Below are 18525 nucleotides of genomic sequence, written 5' to 3'. Positions count from 1 at the left end.
ATGCCATATATCTACTTGATAAAACCATCCAAACAATGTAGTGGTTCCAGGGCCAGCTTTTGTAGGCCAAGGGAGCTGCATTTGATCCACTAGCCGAGTCAAATTTCCCATTAGCTGCATTTCCCACCAGCATGTTACGAGTTACAGCACCGTCTTTCTTGACCAGGCCTCCACTACCACAGTTCTTGCAGATCAAGTTATATAATGGGGTTCTGCCCTCTTCACCACCTGGTACAGGCATCATATATTATGGATGAAAGCCCAAGAGTGACAGTAGCAGTACCTGGGGCTGTGCTATTTTTGGCATGCAAGATTTAGCTCTCAGTGGCAAGAGTGATACCATCTGTGGGAACGGATCCACATCCATACGTGGCTTCTGTTGCCGAGAATGCCAGATTTTTAGTTTGGTGCTGGCAGCCTGTGTGGCTCCTGTATGGATAACACAAAACCGGGGACCCCTGGAGAGGATATAAAGAAACAAGTAGTGAGATGGGCACTGTAAGTGGGCTCAGGTGAACAAAGAGAAACAATACTGACTTTTGTTTCTCTTTGTGTCAGAGTGAGCCCTTCACCCATTCCTCTTGTTGCCCCCAACTGGCAGTGGTAGCAGAAAAATGGGAAGGATGACAGGAAATATGTCCTGCTGCAGAAACTGAGACATTTTAAAATAGAATAGAAAAGGAGGAAAATCATATAAACATTGACATACCATATATCTACATCTATGTACAGCCCCCTTCCTAACAGTAATAACAACAAGCAAGAATCTTCACTCGCTCGTTAACTTTTAGGCTACCTTTGAGGGCGAAAGTCACAAGGCAGCTTGCATAAAAATGTATGAATAACAAAAATCAGTGCACCAAAAGCCACCAATGAAGCAGCAATATATAGCATCACCCCATTAAAAGGAGCATAAAATACTAGTATAATTTCAAGCCAACAGACCGTGACATCTTAAGAGAAAGCAGTTTGGTTCTTCCCATGTTCAGCATTTAGCTGCTGATGTAGCAAACGTTTAGAGGCATAATTTTATCTTTCCTCCCCTCAACTCCCCACAAAGTGTTGAGACAAAACAGGATTTGATTGAATGGCTTTGATTTTCATCCTCTTACCAGTAAAGAAGCAAAGGTTTCACTACTTCAGGTTGAGCACGTCTTAAGTTATACATGTTCCACTGGTCCCCATCAATCAGGTTTAGCTTTATCAAAACTTCAGTGGTAAGGAAATAATCTCCATTGCTCACTAAGTAGGTTTTTTTCATTTTATCAAGCTGTCTTGAATGAAGGAAAACATTCACACAGAATATGCACAAATGCACTGCAGCTAACAACTGAGAAGAAGCTAACTATATTTTCAGATAAAATTCCACACAGCAGAAGATAGAATAGTTCTCTTCCCCAAAAGAAAATAAAAAATTAGGTGTTTCAAATAGTTCAGTATAGGGCAGTGCTGGGCAACCTGCAACCTTATAGATGTTGTTGGACCCCCAATCCCCATTAGCTACACACAGTCAGCATGACCGATCATGGGGATGGCTGGAGCTATAGCCCGTCATGACATAGGGACCAATCAAGCAAACAAACAAGATGTGTATTAGCTAGGATGTTTACTACTAACTCAAAAGTAATTCTTCCACTGATCTTCTTAGGTGCTAACTAAATCCAGTCTTCGTTAATCTGGTGCTCTCCTAAGCTGGTTGGACCCCAACTCTCATCAGCCCCAACCAGCACAAGCATGATGGGCAATTGAGTATAGCCCCATCCAGAGGGTACCAGGCTGACGAAGACTGGATAAACTGATTCAACATCCCCAGCCTCTTTTGGAACAGCCGAAAGGCTCAAGTTATAAATATTCAAAACAGGAAATAAGGGAAATACCTTCTCTGTCTTTTAGGATCCCGCAGAACCTTTAGTCTTTCAATGTCCATCCAAAGCCGCAAGTACCTTTCTCCTAAAGTTCCTTTGATGAACTTCTTGAACCTTTCGAATTCATGCCTGTTGCCAATATCATAAGTCTTGTGGCTAAGACACCAGGCAGCCCTGGTTTCAGTGTTATCCTTTTCAGATTTCGTACTAGCGCTTATTTCGCTCCCCTTATCTGGTATATCATCCGCAGGAAGTGGAGGTTTTGGTTCGAGTGGCTCCATGAAAGGCTGAATGTTTGATATCTCAACTATAAACACTCTAGACGTTCTGTCAAAGTCGACAGCAGTCGGGTTGACTATGGGCGGCTGCCCAGTAACCTGTGCTACAGAGCTTCTAAGTATATACTGAGCATAGGCTAATGAAAACTCATCTACTGTTTGAAAATACATGGGTGGTTGGTCAAGTTCCTTGCTCTTTGCTGCTTGGAGGGCATGATCCCAGTCCTGCCCTACGTATGCTCTTAAGACAGTGCTTGAAGGAGTATCAGGAAGAGACACAGAGTGGCCCTCATCTATGCTTCTTCTAGCTACTACCCTCTGAAGAAGTGATGTCCCAGATTGGGTGCGCTTCTTCCTCATCCTGGTTTCCGGTTCTGCATTAAAAACAAAAGGCTTTATTGAGAACTTAACTGACTCACCACCACCCCCTTTTTTAATATGCAATAGTTGAATGCTGTATTGCATTCTCAATTGCTTTCAGGTCCCCCCCCCCCATTGTATCTGTCTTTTATTTTATTTTTCTACTTCTGCATTCATTTGCATTATTTGTATTACTACTTTTACTGTGTTTTGTAAAAAAGAGAGAGAGAAGGTCAGTTTTGCAAAGCCCCCCGCCCCAGGTCTTTGTATAACCTAGCACTTGATCATGAATAGAATTGTTATTTCTGGATTTTGGGGCTACTGCAAGCCACTAGAATTTGTGCCACCTCTCACTTACCTGGGATGTTGTTGTTTTCCCCCTCAGCGCCTACGTGTGCACAAAAGAGAGTCACAATGCTGAAGTTCCTCAAACAGATTGCCATGAAGTTTCTGGCAATCCCAAACAGCTTGCTTAAGACACTGGTGTGAGGGGCCAATATTGCTTGGAAACTAGTGCTGCAATGCCTTTCTGTTTGCCTGCTTGCTTACCCTCTGCTCCTTCTGTATAAGTTTTTATTTATTATTTTTATTGTATTTATATCCCACAATTTATCTAAAGAACTGAACGCGGCATGCATGGCTCTCCCCCCTTCTCATATCATCCTTAGAATAACTCTGCAAGAGAAGTCAGGCTGATATACTGCAACAGGCCCAAGGTCATTCATGGCTGGTTTAGGGTTTGATCCCTCGTCCCCCAGGTCCTAGTCCAGCACGCTAACTATTATATCACTCTGGCTTTCTTCTTCATTAAAAAGAAGCCATCTATTACACACACACAAATGTTTTTGAGTATTCGGTAATATTCCACTATTGCTAGGGGTCTGATGCTACAAGCCACTTTCCTCTCAAAATTCCTCACACTCAGGGAAGTGAGGAGCATGGCACTTCCTTTTTTTTCTCCATTTCTGCTTTATCCCAGGTCTATATGCAAAGGCGGCTCCTACACGATAAATGCCACTTACCTCCAAGGGCAACAGCATGGAGAATGGTGGATGAAACACTAGGCATCCCTTGTACTCCTCTGAAATCTAAAGCAATGGAAATTAAACATTAAAACAATCACAAGGTGAATTTCAAAACTCTTAGCATCCACCTTGGTATTTCCACTCAGTTATTTGAACTGACGGACATCTAAAACCTGCCCACGGTGAGAACAGGATAAAAGACTAGATTGGCCTTTGACTTGATATATTTTATATTCCTATTATTTTTTGCCAGCCCTTCAGACCCCTCTTCCTCTTCTTGGAATTCCTGTGAGGTAGAAGTTTTCTATTGTAAGATTATTTAGACAGTAGACTGGTTTTGTTTCTTTTGATGGTACTTTCTGATTCCTCCTCTACCCCCATTTAACAACCCAATTAAATTTGGAACAAGAGGTTTGACTATATGTTTTGATGTCCCAAAGATAAACTCTTCCATGTGCTAGCTCACTCTTTCCATACTAAGCATTTTCTTAAAGGGGAGGTAGATGACACCAGTGGAAACTGGAAGTGTTTGCTAAGTTCCCCCACCTCGACCTGACTAGGCTTCAAGATAATCTCAGATGCTCTCCCCTTCTGAGATGAGTCAGACCACTATAAATGTCAGACAATTCCATTGAGATAAGAAATAGTACCGGAAACTGCATAAGTTCAAGTGTCTGTCTACAAACAGGAAAGGAAATCAGGCAGGCAATACGATTGGTATTTGCTATCACTATTTTCCCCTCAGTCTGCAGTTCAGTTTTTATTTTTTCACTCTGTCATTATGTTTTCGTTCCCTACCCCCGCTGAAATTGTGTAATAATAAGGTAATGAATTCTGTAATCAAATTTGGCAACAGCAAACAGTGAGCTGAATATCAGACCCTGCAGAATCCAAACTGTAGCAGAACGAAACCAACACTGCATGCAACAGGTATGGGGTGGAATGGAAAACAATGTCTTTTTACAACCCTACACGCCGCATCTGAGAAGACCAGCCTTTGTACTGGAGGTCTGCTTATGGAACTCCCTCTACAAGGAGTTTCATCTGGCAGCACCAAACAAAGCCATTTTTACAGCACAAGCCTCTACATGTCGACTTGAAAGTGAAGCCCCATTGAGTTCGGTGGGATTTACTCCCAAGTAAATCCCACGTAGGATTGCAACCTTATTTTCCCAGGCTGTTTCTGGTTTTTAAGTTCTGCATTTGAACTTCTTTGAACTTCTGCTTTCAATTGACGGGTTTTATTGTGATGCTATCTTATTCTGTTCTATTCTTGAGATTTTTATTGTTTTTATGTTTTGTTTGTAAACTGTCTTGGGAACCATTTTTGCTGAGGGCAGTACAGAAGTGTTCCAGATAAATAAATATTGCTTCAGCTGGTTCCACTTCCACTTTTGGGAAGCTGTGTTGTCATTACTGTTTGTTTTAACTGTTCTGCTGCTGTTAACTAGTGCGTGTTTTTGAACTACAGGTGGCGGCCATTTTAGGAGAGTTCAATGGATGCACAACCACTGATACGTGGGTCCTTTTGGACCTGGAAGAGGGAGGATTGGGGGTGGAATGGGGGGTTGGAACAGAACCCCCACGCAAAATGGTTGCTACCTGTATTGGTTTTTATTATGATTGGTTTATACTAGCCCCAGGAGTGGCATTACTGAAGGGCAAAACACATCATTCTGACATCAGGTGAAGTGACAGGTGAGTGGCCTCACCCACCTGTCAAACTTGACCCATGGCGGTGGGGAGATAAGAATCTGGCTCCTTGGCCAGATCCTGTTCCCCACCCAATATAGATCTTAAAAGCTGCAATCCTCTGCACACTTTCTTATAAGCTAGTCCCACTGAAGACAGAGCAACTTAATTCTGAGTAAGCGTGTATAGGGTTGTGCTGCAAATAAAAACAGGCAAACATAAATACACAAACAGGCATTAATTAACAAATGGTGATCTGCAGGGTTTTGACAGGATCCAATATGCATCCAAGGCGCTATTGACCACAGTAGCCTAAAGCCATTTTGATTTTCAGCCAATGCTAGTCTTCTGTCATGGTTCCAATAAAAGTGTCAGACGCTGACAGTGTACATATTTAGCCCCGCTCAAAGAATCCCAAAGGCTCTGGAGGAGTAATAGTGATTACCCAACATCTTATTTTTGTATCAGTTCCCATCCCTGAGTGGCTCACTAACCCATAATCTAAAGCAATTTGTGGGCCGGGGGGGCGTGTAGAGAAGACAGGGAAGAAAGAATTAAGAAATAGAATGTTAACACCATGTCTTACAAAGGGGATCAAATATGACTTTAAAGACATATCAACCCTTTACCAAAATAAAAAATGTTCCATATGGAGCAGCTCAACCATACAGGAGGGACCATAGCTTAATGGTATATAGGGAATTGAGAGAAATTTGATTCAGCAAGCATTTAAAACCAGATCATTCAAACTCAGTTTCCAAGACAATATGGAAACCAAACACAAGTACCCTTCGAAATTGCAAAGCAATTCTCCAACCAAACGGCATTTCCAAAAATGCTCATATTAGGTGGAAGTGAGCACACTAAAATGACATTAGTGAAAATAACATACAAAATGCATTATATTAGGAGAAACCGCTTGCAAAAATGTGCACAATAGTCAAAAGTGCATAGAAAAATATATTTATTAGGAGAAAATTGCATTAAAATGCTGATGAATTTTCATGCGAACTTTCTTTAAGAGAAATTCACAAATGTGGAAGGCTGAACTTAATACTGGAAAAATGGGAAATGGAGAAAACAAAAATGGACAGCTCCTTCCATCCCTAGCTGCAACATGCAGAAGATCCCAGATATGCCCCAACCTTCCCAGTTTAAAAAGCAACAAGTAGCAAGAGATGAGAAAGGTCTCTTATCTGATACCTAGCAGAGAGGCTACCGGTCATGGTGGATATCAGGTTAGGCGGACAAATAGTATGACAGCTTCCTATGTAGTCAGGAATGCAGATAGGTGTAGGAAGTAAATTCCAAGGATATACAATTCTATTGAAACTTTTGGTATTATATGATTCTCACCATAGAGATGCATGGATAGGATGATGCCCTATATGGTCACGATCATAATGGTGTCCAATTTACTACCAGAAACTCAGGATGTGCAGCAGTCTATTTTTTAAGACTATGGTATCTTTTGACTCTCCGCATCCCCCCCCCCCCAGTTGCTAATGCCTGGGGGATGGGGGAGTTCACCTGAGTGCGGCTGCATGTTTTGCTTAATACTTATCTATGTTGATGACATTACCTAGGATTGAAGAAGATGACTCTGAAGGCCAAGGAGAAAAATGAACGTGGGAAGATGCCACTGGATGAGTAAAAGAATCCGTAGTAATCATGCGCTGACTTAGCTTGGCTAAAGTAAACCAATCCCGTGTCTGGGTGACAGTAGCCTATAAAGTAGAACATTCAATGGTTTAAGTTTATTTCAGTGCAAACCTTTATAGGTTCAAAAAGAGGAAGAGATTTGCAAAATCTTCATTCCTTTGACACTTGTGTGAATAATCAAAGCAGAGGTCTATAAAGCTGAGATGACACATTGTAGAGCCCGATAACACAACACAATACAGTGGTACCTCGGTTTAAGAACAGTCCTGTTTACAAACGATTCGGTTTATGAACTCTGCAAACCCGGAAGTAGTGTCCCAGTTTGCGAACTTTACCTTGGTCTAAGAATGGAATCTGAATGGTGGAAGAGCACCAGCGGTGGGAGGCCTCATTAGGGAAAGCATGCCTCAGTTTAAGAACGGTTTCAGTTTAACAACAAACTTCCGGAACGGAATAAGTTTGTAAACCAAGGTATCACTGTATGTGAATGTTTAAGCAGTTAAAGTCATGTATATGCAGTGTACGCCAATTAAACCATACAGAAAGTGATCACTGATAGCAACAGGTTGCAATAAATAACACGCCTGAGATGTCTATCTGACAAAAATACATAGATCTGAATTGTGATGAAAGGGACATGAATATTTGTACTCATCTTCTTAACTGTACCTCAGCATGTTGTATATGTACCAGTGAAGGGCATTCAGTTCCATGACCTTAAATATGCATTAGGCATGACACAATTGTATCCTTCCATAGATCTTGTGCCTTTAACATCATCGCGGCTAGAAAACGTTCATGCTTTTCCAGCATCTCAATGGTGAGAAAACATAATCTAGTTACATTCCCCTGACAGAGTTGAAATTCCAAGAGTTCCCTAGGAGGAGGGATTGATTGTTAAACTACTCAGAGAACTGTAGCCCAGTGCGGGGAACACCTCTCAGCACCTTTAACAAACAACACTTCTCAGGATTTTTTTTGGAGAAATCACAATGGTTTAAAGTGGTTATAATACTGCTTTAAATGTAGAGTGCGGGTGGAACCAAAGTCAAAGACTCTAAAATAAGGAACAGAACAATACACATATACAAATGACAAATAATCAGCAAATGAAACTATTTTTAAAGGGGGGGGGAATCAAATAGAAGAAGAAGAAGAAGAAGAGTTTGGATTTGATATCCCGCCTTTCACTCCCCTTCAGGAGTCTCAAAGCGGCTAACATTCTCCTTTCCCTTCCTCCCCCACAACAAACACTCTGTGAGGTGAGTGGGGCTGAGAGACTTCAAAGAAGTGTGACTGGCCCAAGGTCACCCAGCAGCTGCATGTGGAGGAGCGGAGACGCGAACCCGGTTCCCCAGATTACGAGACTACCGCTCTTAACCACTACACCACACCGGCTCTCAATAGATTACACAATTCTAAAATCAATAAATGCAACATAGTAAGGCACAGATAATCAACCTGTGGTCCAAAGTCTTAGCCAAATTTCATGTGAACTCAAGGAGAGATACAGCTGTAAACAGAAAAAAAGGCTATCTTGAACCTGTTTAAGTCACACGGCATCTATTTTACCTGGCCAAGAGAGACGTAGAACTTTCTCATAATTAAGTCATTTTCATTCTCTTCAGAGGTTTCTGAAGGTGGTAGGCTTTTGGTGAACCAAGGATAATACGTTTTATCTATAACAACATTGACACCAGTTCTGCTCCACTCCACCTGCGATATCAGCTTAGCTAACCTACAGTGAGGTGACAAATATCATACGGTCACTTAGATTATCTAACCGGTTTTAGCAGCAGCAATACTGTTCTCTTAAAGAAACCAAAATGTTGGAAGACACTTTATGAATCTACCGCTCTTATCCTTTAATCCTATTCCAAGTTTAAAGCGTTTTGAAGGGTGCTTTAGCAAATGGCCTTGTCAGGATGCAACCCAGAGAACTCCTTCCCCAGTGCTCATTTCAGTCTACTGCCCGGTCGCTCATTCCTCCTATCTGCTAGGGAAAGCAGGGGATATTGTTTTTCACTATCGCAGACTAAGAAGAAGAGGTGTTAGGTGCAAAGACATGGAGGGTTGCTGGGCTGGAAAAGCAGCAGATGCACATTAATTTGCATCTCTGGAAAGTTGTTAAAAGTGACAGAAGGATACCCTGTAAATACAGCATGACATTAGCCTCAGGTCATTCTGGAGATAGACAGATTACAAGTTGGCAGATTCCATCTGGGCTCTAATTGGTTTACAAACAAAATTACAGGTAGCACAGACTAAACCAGGATCAGTCAGTATGTATGGCCAGCTGGAACCCCATTGGCTCATGTCACCTGATCCCCCCTGGCCTGAAAGCTGCAGTACATCCTCCAGTCCTCTGCTGGAGCTGTAGTGCCAGAGTATAGGCCTATGCTTCCCTCTGCTTGTCAGCTGCCCTGCTGATGATGCACTGAGTCAGGCACTTGGACCCTGCCTGCCAGAGTTCCCATTTAGAAACCTTTGGAGCACTAAACTGCCGCAATTAATTATTTTTTATCTTATTTACAATAAAATTGGACAACCCACTCTTTCCCTTCAATGGAGATGTTCAAAGCAAAATAAAACAAATCCAATAAATTAAAACAAGTAAAAACATTAAAAATAACAGCTCCTCCACACTAAAAACAGCTTTAGAAATCAAGGCGGGCAGAACCAACGCCAAACCACATGGAAGCAGCTGTTCCGTTTGCCTTGATCTCCTTGTACTTATTGTAAAACAAATATATGTATTTTCTGCCATCAATCACTTCCATTTCCTCTATAGTTTTCTTGACACCCGGGGCTACAGACTGTGTTTTTGTAAACTACCCTGGAAGCTCTCTGCCGAAGGGCAGTATAGAAATATTTTTAAACAACTAAACAAACAGTGGCTAGATTCCCCCCCCCCCCAAAAAAAAATAGTAGGTTAGAGGCATTGCTGCCCCTGGTACGTGTACACAATTGCTGATCATCTGCGTTGTAGGTTCTATATTCATATTACTGCCTGTTTTAAATCAAAGCCAAAGCCAATTTAAGCTTCGTATATGAAAACACTCTGAGTTCATATAGATGTGTCGCTCCCAATACCTTAACGGAGAAGAAGGTCTGGAGAAGGAGGAGTTGGTGGTGGGGCTCCTTCACCAGTGCTTTCTGTCTCTTGGACAAATGTCCTAGCCATCTCCCTACCAGAGTTAATCAGGGCTCCTTCCACACTGGGCACTTCCCATAGAATAGCTACATTTTTTTGCTCTTTTCTCTTTTCAAAAGAGCATCTGCATATCATGAACAAAACATCCCTCTACTTCCATATTTTCCCTCCCGCCCCACAACAGCTCAGAAAATCCACCTTTTTAATACAGTGGAGCAGTTCTGCAATTTCCTCAACACAACTCTTGAGTAGGTTCTGGGGCTGATTTCAGCCTGTACAGATATTGCTCTACCCATTTCCTTCCCTATAGTCCATCACTCTTCCCTAGGAAACAACTTGGGTCGCTTCCAGAAGACCTGTTCGTTCAGCATTCAGACTGATTTGTTTGCAGAGTGTTTGAAAGGAAGTTATATTACATTCAGTGTTTACTGAGCATTCATTTCCTTTGTTTGCGGGGAGGTATATGACATCTCATCAAGCAACTGATATTCTAACTTTGCAGTACATTTTCCTGCTATTTTCCTGACCACAAACGGTGTTGGTGGGGAATGGGTTTGCTGCAGAAGAGTGACAAATCAACTTTAATTGTGCAATCTGAATTTGCAGGTATGCAACTGAAAACCACCTGCAAAATAGCCTGGAATCAGTCTCTATCACTTTAATCCGACCCTTTCCTTTATATCCATTTCTTCTTCTCCCTCCACAGACCACCACCAAACTGCAACTGGGGGAATCATGATCATGGGTGAGAGTATTTAATGTCTCCCCACGATGGTACAAATACCACCACCACCACCACCACCACACACGCATTTGGAGGAGGAGAAAGGAGGAGTGCCCACCTGGGTGCAGAATGTTATCTGGATTTCTAAAGTCTGGGATCAGAGTTGCTATTCCTCTTGGAGCTTAAAGCAGAATGTCAATGATCGGGTGCTGCTAAACCATCCAAACCTTGAATCACCCCAGGGATTAAGACTAAACAGGGTTAGCACTTAATTAAGCTTTGAAACCTGAAGTTGAATTTGGTTTCAAATTAGGAGCAGCCTCTGCCCACAATGGTTAACTTTGGTGCAGACGGAACAATTAAGCATCAGTAAACCATGCAAAGAGGATCTGCCACAAAATGAAGGAGGCTGAGGGAGGAAGCCCAGGACCCAATGGTATACTCTTAACCATGGTTAAGGAAGCTGCCTTATAGTAAATCAGACTACTGGTCCACCTAGCTCAGTCCTACCAACATTGACTGATAGCAGCTCTGCAGGGATTCAGACAGGAGTCTTCTCCAGTCTTACTTGGAGATGCCAGAGTCTGAAGCTGGGACTTTCTGCATGATAGAACACATGCCCTACTGCTGAGCTACAGCAGCCTCCCTCCCCGGATTATGTCTACACCTCTTAGATCAGGGACGGGGAAACCTGCGGCCTGCCATAAATTGCTAGATTCCAGAGTATGCCTCTAAATGCCCGTTGCTGGAAACTACAGGAGGGGAGGATGCTGCTGTGTTCATATCCTTCTTGCATAGGCATCTGGGTGTCCACTGTGAAAACAGGATGCTGGACAAGATGGTCCTTTGCCTTGATCCAGCAGCATCTTCTCACGCCCCAGACGACATCAGTGAAGATGGAAGCTGCAATCAAATAACATCTGGAGGACCACAGGTTCCCCATCTCTGACTCAGATGCAGTTGCAATTTGTGTTTTAAAGAAAGGCACAGAGATATACGGAGCAGATCAGGCAAAATGAGCCACAATGGGAATGCTGTGGGAGAGATCTATTGATTAAACACATGCATACCAGTAAAGCTCGGTAATGATTAAATGTGGAACATCGTGTACAGGCGATAAATTAGGACTGCCTGTAAAAATTACAGAATGAGAGGCCATAAAAATAGCATCAGTTTCATTATCCACATAAGTCATTAAACTTATATAAGCTAGGCCAAAAGTATCTGAGAATTATTATCATATTTGTTCAAGAGAAATGTACAGCTTTAAAAACCTGCGTTCCAATTAGAAGTTCCAGTACCTGTATTCAAAGTAACAGTCGCTCTCTAAAAACGATGGGAATCTTTCCTTCTTAATCCACGCAATAGCCTGCTCTCGGTCCAGACACTAACACACATACACACACACATAAAAACCTTTGTAAATTATCTTTTACTTCAGGTATTATATTATATTAGATTTGCTTACAGACTAAGGGAGCAATCCTAACTCCAGCAGTCTGGCAGGACTTTATGAAACGGTGAAGCCATGGTGGAAGAGGCGGCAAGTCATAATTTGGCAGCAGTTGAGACAGCTTGAGATCCAAAGATATAATTTGAAAATCACTGGATTTCAGAGGAATCCATACCCCACATTGTGATGGTCTGGGGAGATTAGAATGGGGAGAAGTGGACCTCTGCTCCACCCTGCTAGCCATACCTGCCCCCCCCCCCACTGGCACAGAGCTCCCTCTCTTTCACCTGCCAAAAGCTCTGAAACAGCAGTCTAACTGAATGCATCTTCTGTTTGACAGCTGTCCAGTCCAAGACTGATTTAAGAATAAAGAGAAATTAAAAAAGGAGAGCAGGAGCTTTAAAGTTGCCCATTGACAGTTAGCAACACCAGGACAGCAGACTGAGCAGCAACACAAGTCACAAGTCTCCCCCCTCCGAGTGAGATAGAGCACATTCCTATTTGAATTACAGTAATCATTTCTAAATTTGCATCTCTATATGTAAATCACCACATTCAAATTGGTGGAGTATATTGTCCTCTCTTTTGTGATGTTGCAGTTAATCATGCATGCCTTATTTGAAATGCAGGGTGAGCTGAATACATGTTAGAGCAGGGACATCTTCTGGCTGGTGGACCAGATCCTTATCTTCCCAACTCTGGCAGGCCAAATATGACAGGTGCTTGGGCCCACCTACCTGTCAGTCATCTAATGCAGGCATAGGCAAACTCGGCCCTCCAGATGTTTTGGGACTACAACTCCCACCATCCCTAGCTAACAGGACCAGTGGTCAGGGATGATGGGAGTTGTAGTCCCAAAACATCTGGAGGGCCGAGTTTGCCTATGCCTGATCTAATGTCACCATGATACCAGATGATACTTCACTTTGAAGCCCTGGTTGTCAAGACTTCGAAGCGCAGCACAGGGCTGTTTGAAAGCCCTTTTGGAAACAGCTCCATGCTGCTTTTTGAATCTCTGAAAGCCAGACTTTTAAACAGCAATGAAGGGATATTTGCAAAATGGCTTTCAAACAGCCCCACACTGATTCTGAAGCAGTACCCAGCAGGACTTGAAGTCTCAATTCATCAGCTGATGAATGAAGGCTTTGAATCTGCTCTCTGCAAGGGTTTGAGCAGGATTTCATTTCCACTCTTCAGCTGAGCGTTTATTTATTTTTATTTAATGAAGCATTTCTAATTTGCACTTTCATAAAAGTATAACAATACGGCATATAACTTACAATATATATAATGAAACCAGTAAAAGCTTAACTAAAAATATCAACAAAACATCAGTGAATATGGGTTAGTTAAAAATAAAAAAGGCCTGTCTAAACAATAAAGTTTTCAGAAGATATCTAAAATAAGGCAGGGCTGATTCCCGAACTTCTACTGACAGGGAGAACCACAGGGCAGAAGGTCTGTCACATTAAAGGCTCCATCCATAGTAAAGGCCAACAAAACCTCGGGGGTGTGGGGGAACCACCAGACGTGCCCCATCAGAGCATCACAGTGATCAAGGTGGAGCATAAGGAATCAGACAGTGTTTAAGGTACTTTGGTAGGTTGTCTAGGACCTTGTAAGTAAACGCAAACACCACAAGCACTTTTACATGTTCATTAATAGTCACCGCATTGGCCTGAAATTCCTTCTTTGTGTCTATTCTAAGTGGCAAGGAATTGTTCCCAAAGGAAATGGTGAAATCCAAGAACCCTGCTACTTGGCAACCTTCATTTGGTTCTATAGGGTTGTGTGGGAAGCATGCTCCCTGGTGCCCCTGAACATCTGCAGAGAAGAGGGGGAAGCCTCACTCTAAACAACGTCCCAGAATAATGAATGCTGATGTTGGCCATGGATCACATAATACTTTTTGCAGAGGCAAAGGATGGCTGTTCTTCTCCTGTTAGAATATGCCTCCTATGGTTTACTGATAATGGTTTCTGGAAAGACTGAAGACCGCTTCTTTATTTTGGCCAATTTTTCTGGATGTAAGAAAATAAATTTGTAATTATTTATGTTCAGCTGAAACAAATTCCAGCCTTTTGTCTGCAGTGTTCCTGAGAAAAGATGATATGCCAAAGTCAGATTTATCATGCTAAGGGAAAACAAACGTCCAAAGTTATGTTCTAAATTTAATAATGCGGCAATACTATGCATGTTTATGTGTTCACTGGGGTCTATTCCTTTGTAAGTGTATTTGGCATTGCACTGAAAGTATTTTGCTGTTGTTGTTGTTAAGCAGATTATAAGGGCAGCCATCCTATTGAAGAAATCTTAAGCCCTTATCACGCAGCAAATGTATATGAAAGCTTGAAAGGAGGGGGCGAGATCATGTCCACCAGTGCCAATTTTCATTTCCATGCATTCCTCCAGTGGTGTGTGCAAAGCTTAATACATAAAACTGTAAACATAATATGGTCAGGAAAAGGCAGGCTCTATGATCATGCCAGGGGCAGCCCTTGGTAATATGGCACCCTGTGCAAGGCCAAAATTTGATGCCCCAGCCCCAGCCCCAGCCCCAGGCCTGCCTTCCTAAAGCCACCAATTGGCTAAACACGGGACCCCACCAATTGGATAAAGATTTTGGAATTGCTAATATATAGCACATCATATTGGGTTAATACCTCTTAAATGCATAAGAACAATAATAAAAATAACAGTACCAATCATCAACTTACCATTGTTGAATAAGTTGGGTCAAAATTTAACACTGGTGGGGGAGGGGGAACAGGTCTGAGGTCTGGAATTTCTTGCTTTGTTGGCCTTATGACATCGTAAATGGGATTCCGGGGTTTCTTTTCACGCAACATCTTTTTCAGCTGGTTTTCCAGACGCTGTGGGGCATCAGTAGCAACTTCAAAAACGCCAAAGTCAGGATTAAACTTAATTGGCTCTGCAAAGGTCTACGACAACAAAACGTAAAGATTAAAATATAATAATTATCACAGCACTGATAGGTTACAGTACAGCTGTGTATTGGTGGATGTTCCGGAAGCTGGAAGTCCAGCTGCTTACTTACCTGGTTGCAAGTTCTCTGGAGTTCAGTGGGACTTACATTTGAGTAGGCTTGTATAGGATCGGACTTTCTTTCTATTCCTTTCAAACCATGTGATGTAATAATTTGCATTCTGGATGGGTTTCTCGTTGAATTTTTGTTGATGGCATTAGGTTTTGCTTTAGAACATTCTGAGATTGTGACCTTTCACCAGGGATATGGAATCTGTGGGCCTCCAGATGTTGCTGGACACCCGCAGTTCCCAAAATCCCTGACCCTTCACCATGATGGCTGGTGCTGAGGGGAGCTGGAGCCTGGCTACACCTGGAGACCCACAGATTCCACATCCCCCTGCCTTTCACCTTCTAAACTTACTAGGAAGATCTTCCATGCACTTTCAATATAGAAACCTTACTGGTTATGGGCATCTGGTGGCTGGTGGCTCTGCCTCCTCCACCTCCTGGTTCTGCCACCAGTAGGAGGCTGCTTCGAGCCTCCTTCCCCTCCCTTCTTGTTTATGTTATTTTGACATTTCTTAACTTTGGGTCAGCAGGAACCTAATTATACAGTCTTTGCAACGTAAGAATTTAAAGTTTCCTGCAGTTATTTAAAGAGGAGGGAAACACAAATAATAACAATAAAGGATTAACTTCTAATTCCAAATCCTTGAACCCTTGCTAGTTTATATGAGCATGCAAATGAAGCACGTAAATTCCATAATCTGGAGCTATTTGAATAGACACTAGATAATTTTAGTTGTACAATATTTACATAGAAAACTAACCAAGGATAACATTAATTAATCACTTGTATCTATTTTTAATTCAGTCCCTAGCTGTAGAGCCCAAGGGCCCATTTTCCAACATGCATTCCAATTAGCTAAATTGAAAACATCTGGTTCCTTTAATGTAGTAAAAAAGATGCCAATAACAATGTTTTAAATATAAATCGTATTGTCATTTTGGATGCTTCACCACCAATCATTTACACGATATATACAGGAATGGAATGAAACAACCAATTGCCTTCGCCAGTATGATTAGCACCAAAGTACTAAGTTAATCAAAGGCACATTCTCGAATTCAACAACTGACTTCACTCTTCTGAACTGGGCCTCACACATGCAAAAGGGTTCAGTGGTATTGAAGGAGGCGACTCACACTTTGCATCCCAAAGCATTGCACAAGCACGGCTGAACATATGAGTAGAACAGTGCGGATCACTTGGTTGACAGTTGGGGGGAACTAAATCCATATCTGCCCCCTGGTGTATGGCTTACTGTGACTACATGAATATGCTGGCTCCCAAAGAGGAGCTCACATTCACTTTCCTCCTGCCCGGGCTTTTTAGGTCAGTGTGGGATGCCAGCTAAGCCAAGCTTTGGCTCACTGTATCATCTACACATGGGATCATGGTTAAGGTCTCCCTTTCTTAATAATGACCAGTAAACATATGGGGAACCTTGGGTACAGATTGTGGCTAAGGAAGAGAGACTTCAACCATAATCCCAGGTTTAGACAACACACTAAGACAAACCTTGGCTTAGTTGACATGCCCCAATGAACCAAAAACCAAGGGATGAGCAAAAGGGCTGTGATCTCCTCCCCAGTTAAGCCACCTGGCTAAACAAACCCTGTCTTAGCATTATGCTCAAGCCACGCTTATGAATAAACTTACTAAAAAGATCTATATGTATACCTGAAGGAGCGTCTCCACCCCCATCGTTCAGCGCAGACACTGAGATCCAGCACTGAGGGCCTTCTGGCAGTTCCCTCATTGCGAGAAGTGAGGTTACAGGGAACCAGACAGAGGGCCTTCTCGGTAGTGGCACCCGCCCTGTGGAACGCCCTCCCTTCAGATGTGAAGGAAATAAGCAGCTATCTTATCTTAAAAAGACATCTGAAGGCAGCCCTGTTTAGGGAAGTTTTTAATATTTAATACTGTATTGTTTTTAACACTTGATTGGAAGCCGCCCAGAGTGGCTGGGGAAACTCAGCAAAATGGGTGGGGTATAAATTATTATTATTATTATTATTATTATTATTATTATTATTATTTACATTCTGATGTAATTTCTATGCAAGAAGTGTCATTCTTCTGCCCCTTAGAAATAGGCCACCCAACGACCACCATACCACTGAAATCCCCCATTTTACAAAAACCACAATGTAATGGTTAATTTTGTCAGATGAACACTTCTAGCATCTATGTAGGCTAGCACCAATTCTTTCCCCTTAAGCACATGCTTCCTGGGGTAGATGACATTCAGCCCAATGCTATTCTTTAACCTCTTGCCTACATAGTAATGCTTACACCTGGGCCCTGTTTCTAGGCAACGGCTGCATAAGCACAACAAAGATAAAAGGCCAAATTGTAATGGTGTTTTAACAGGGGCGTCACATTCTTCCCGAGTAACTTGTGTGATGAGCTGCAGGAGAGTCAAACTGGAAATATAAAAATGTTCACATTAACCACATTAATGTTGACAAGAGAAAACTCTCCTGAGAAAATCAAATTATGATGAGGTCAGGGTTTCTCAACAGCCACTTTCCATTTTGTTGCTTTGACATGCATTGTAGCATTGTTCTCTCGACCTCGAAACCCACTGGGGTTTCCCGCATGAGATAATTCTTACAAAGTCAACATTCTCTCTGCGATATTTTCATGGGCAACCAACTATGTGTGCTCACACTTCGGAAATGCAGTTTAGAATCTGCTGTGACCTGGAGGCAAGCGGGAGGGGCTATTCCACTTCACCTAGTCCACTTCAAGAATACAGACGTCACCCTATTACCCTATATTATCTCATAAACCACTTAATATTCACAGTAAGTGTTTAAGGAAAAGTTTATATCAACATACTTACGGGGAGATTCAAGAATTCATTAAAGAAGTCTACAAGCATATCATCGGTTGCTAAATAATCCTCCTGCAAGAGCCAAAAAGAACAAAACTATGTGATGTGATGTGATGAAGCAAGAGCAGTTTACATCTAACAGGAGTAGGGATGTTAGAGAATTAAAAGGTAGCAGAAATTGCTGCAGCGTGCATGTTCTTCTGTGGTCAGGAATGGAAATCAGTTAAATATGATTTGCATTTGTTCACATTGTTGTTTGAAATCTGCAAACTACATGCGGTTAATTATTTTTATAAAACTGCTTTTACATTTCCTTTACACTGAATAATAACAATAATTTATTTTTGTACCCCGCCCATCTCACTGTGTTGCCCCAGTCCCACTCGGCATCTTCCAACAAAATATAAAAGAGCACAACAAA

General features: G+C 42.1%; 1 protein-coding gene across 1 annotated transcript in view; it reads right to left on the bottom strand.

Moving 5' to 3' along the window:
- The window catches only part of RGS22 (regulator of G protein signaling 22), a 72498-nt gene that overhangs the window by 45654 nt on the left and 8319 nt on the right, over positions 1-18525 (bottom strand). Inside the window, exons 3-11 of the mRNA XM_083450802.1 lie at positions 18114-18176; positions 14931-15155; positions 12062-12147; positions 8455-8620; positions 6803-6947; positions 3526-3591; positions 1878-2517; positions 1113-1274; positions 284-458 (exon numbers count right to left, since the gene is read on the bottom strand). Of these exons, the coding sequence (XP_083306928.1) occupies positions 284-458; positions 1113-1274; positions 1878-2517; positions 3526-3591; positions 6803-6947; positions 8455-8620; positions 12062-12147; positions 14931-15155; positions 18114-18176 (1728 nt within the window). The remainder of the gene's footprint in view (positions 1-283; positions 459-1112; positions 1275-1877; positions 2518-3525; positions 3592-6802; positions 6948-8454; positions 8621-12061; positions 12148-14930; positions 15156-18113; positions 18177-18525) is intronic.

This window comes from Podarcis tiliguerta (assembly GCF_965153285.1).
Source record: "Podarcis tiliguerta genome assembly, chromosome: 7".
Classification (NCBI taxonomy): Eukaryota; Metazoa; Chordata; class Lepidosauria; order Squamata; family Lacertidae; genus Podarcis; species Podarcis tiliguerta.
The sequence above is the reverse complement of the archived record's forward strand: the minus strand, read 5'-3'. Positions and strand labels throughout refer to the sequence as shown.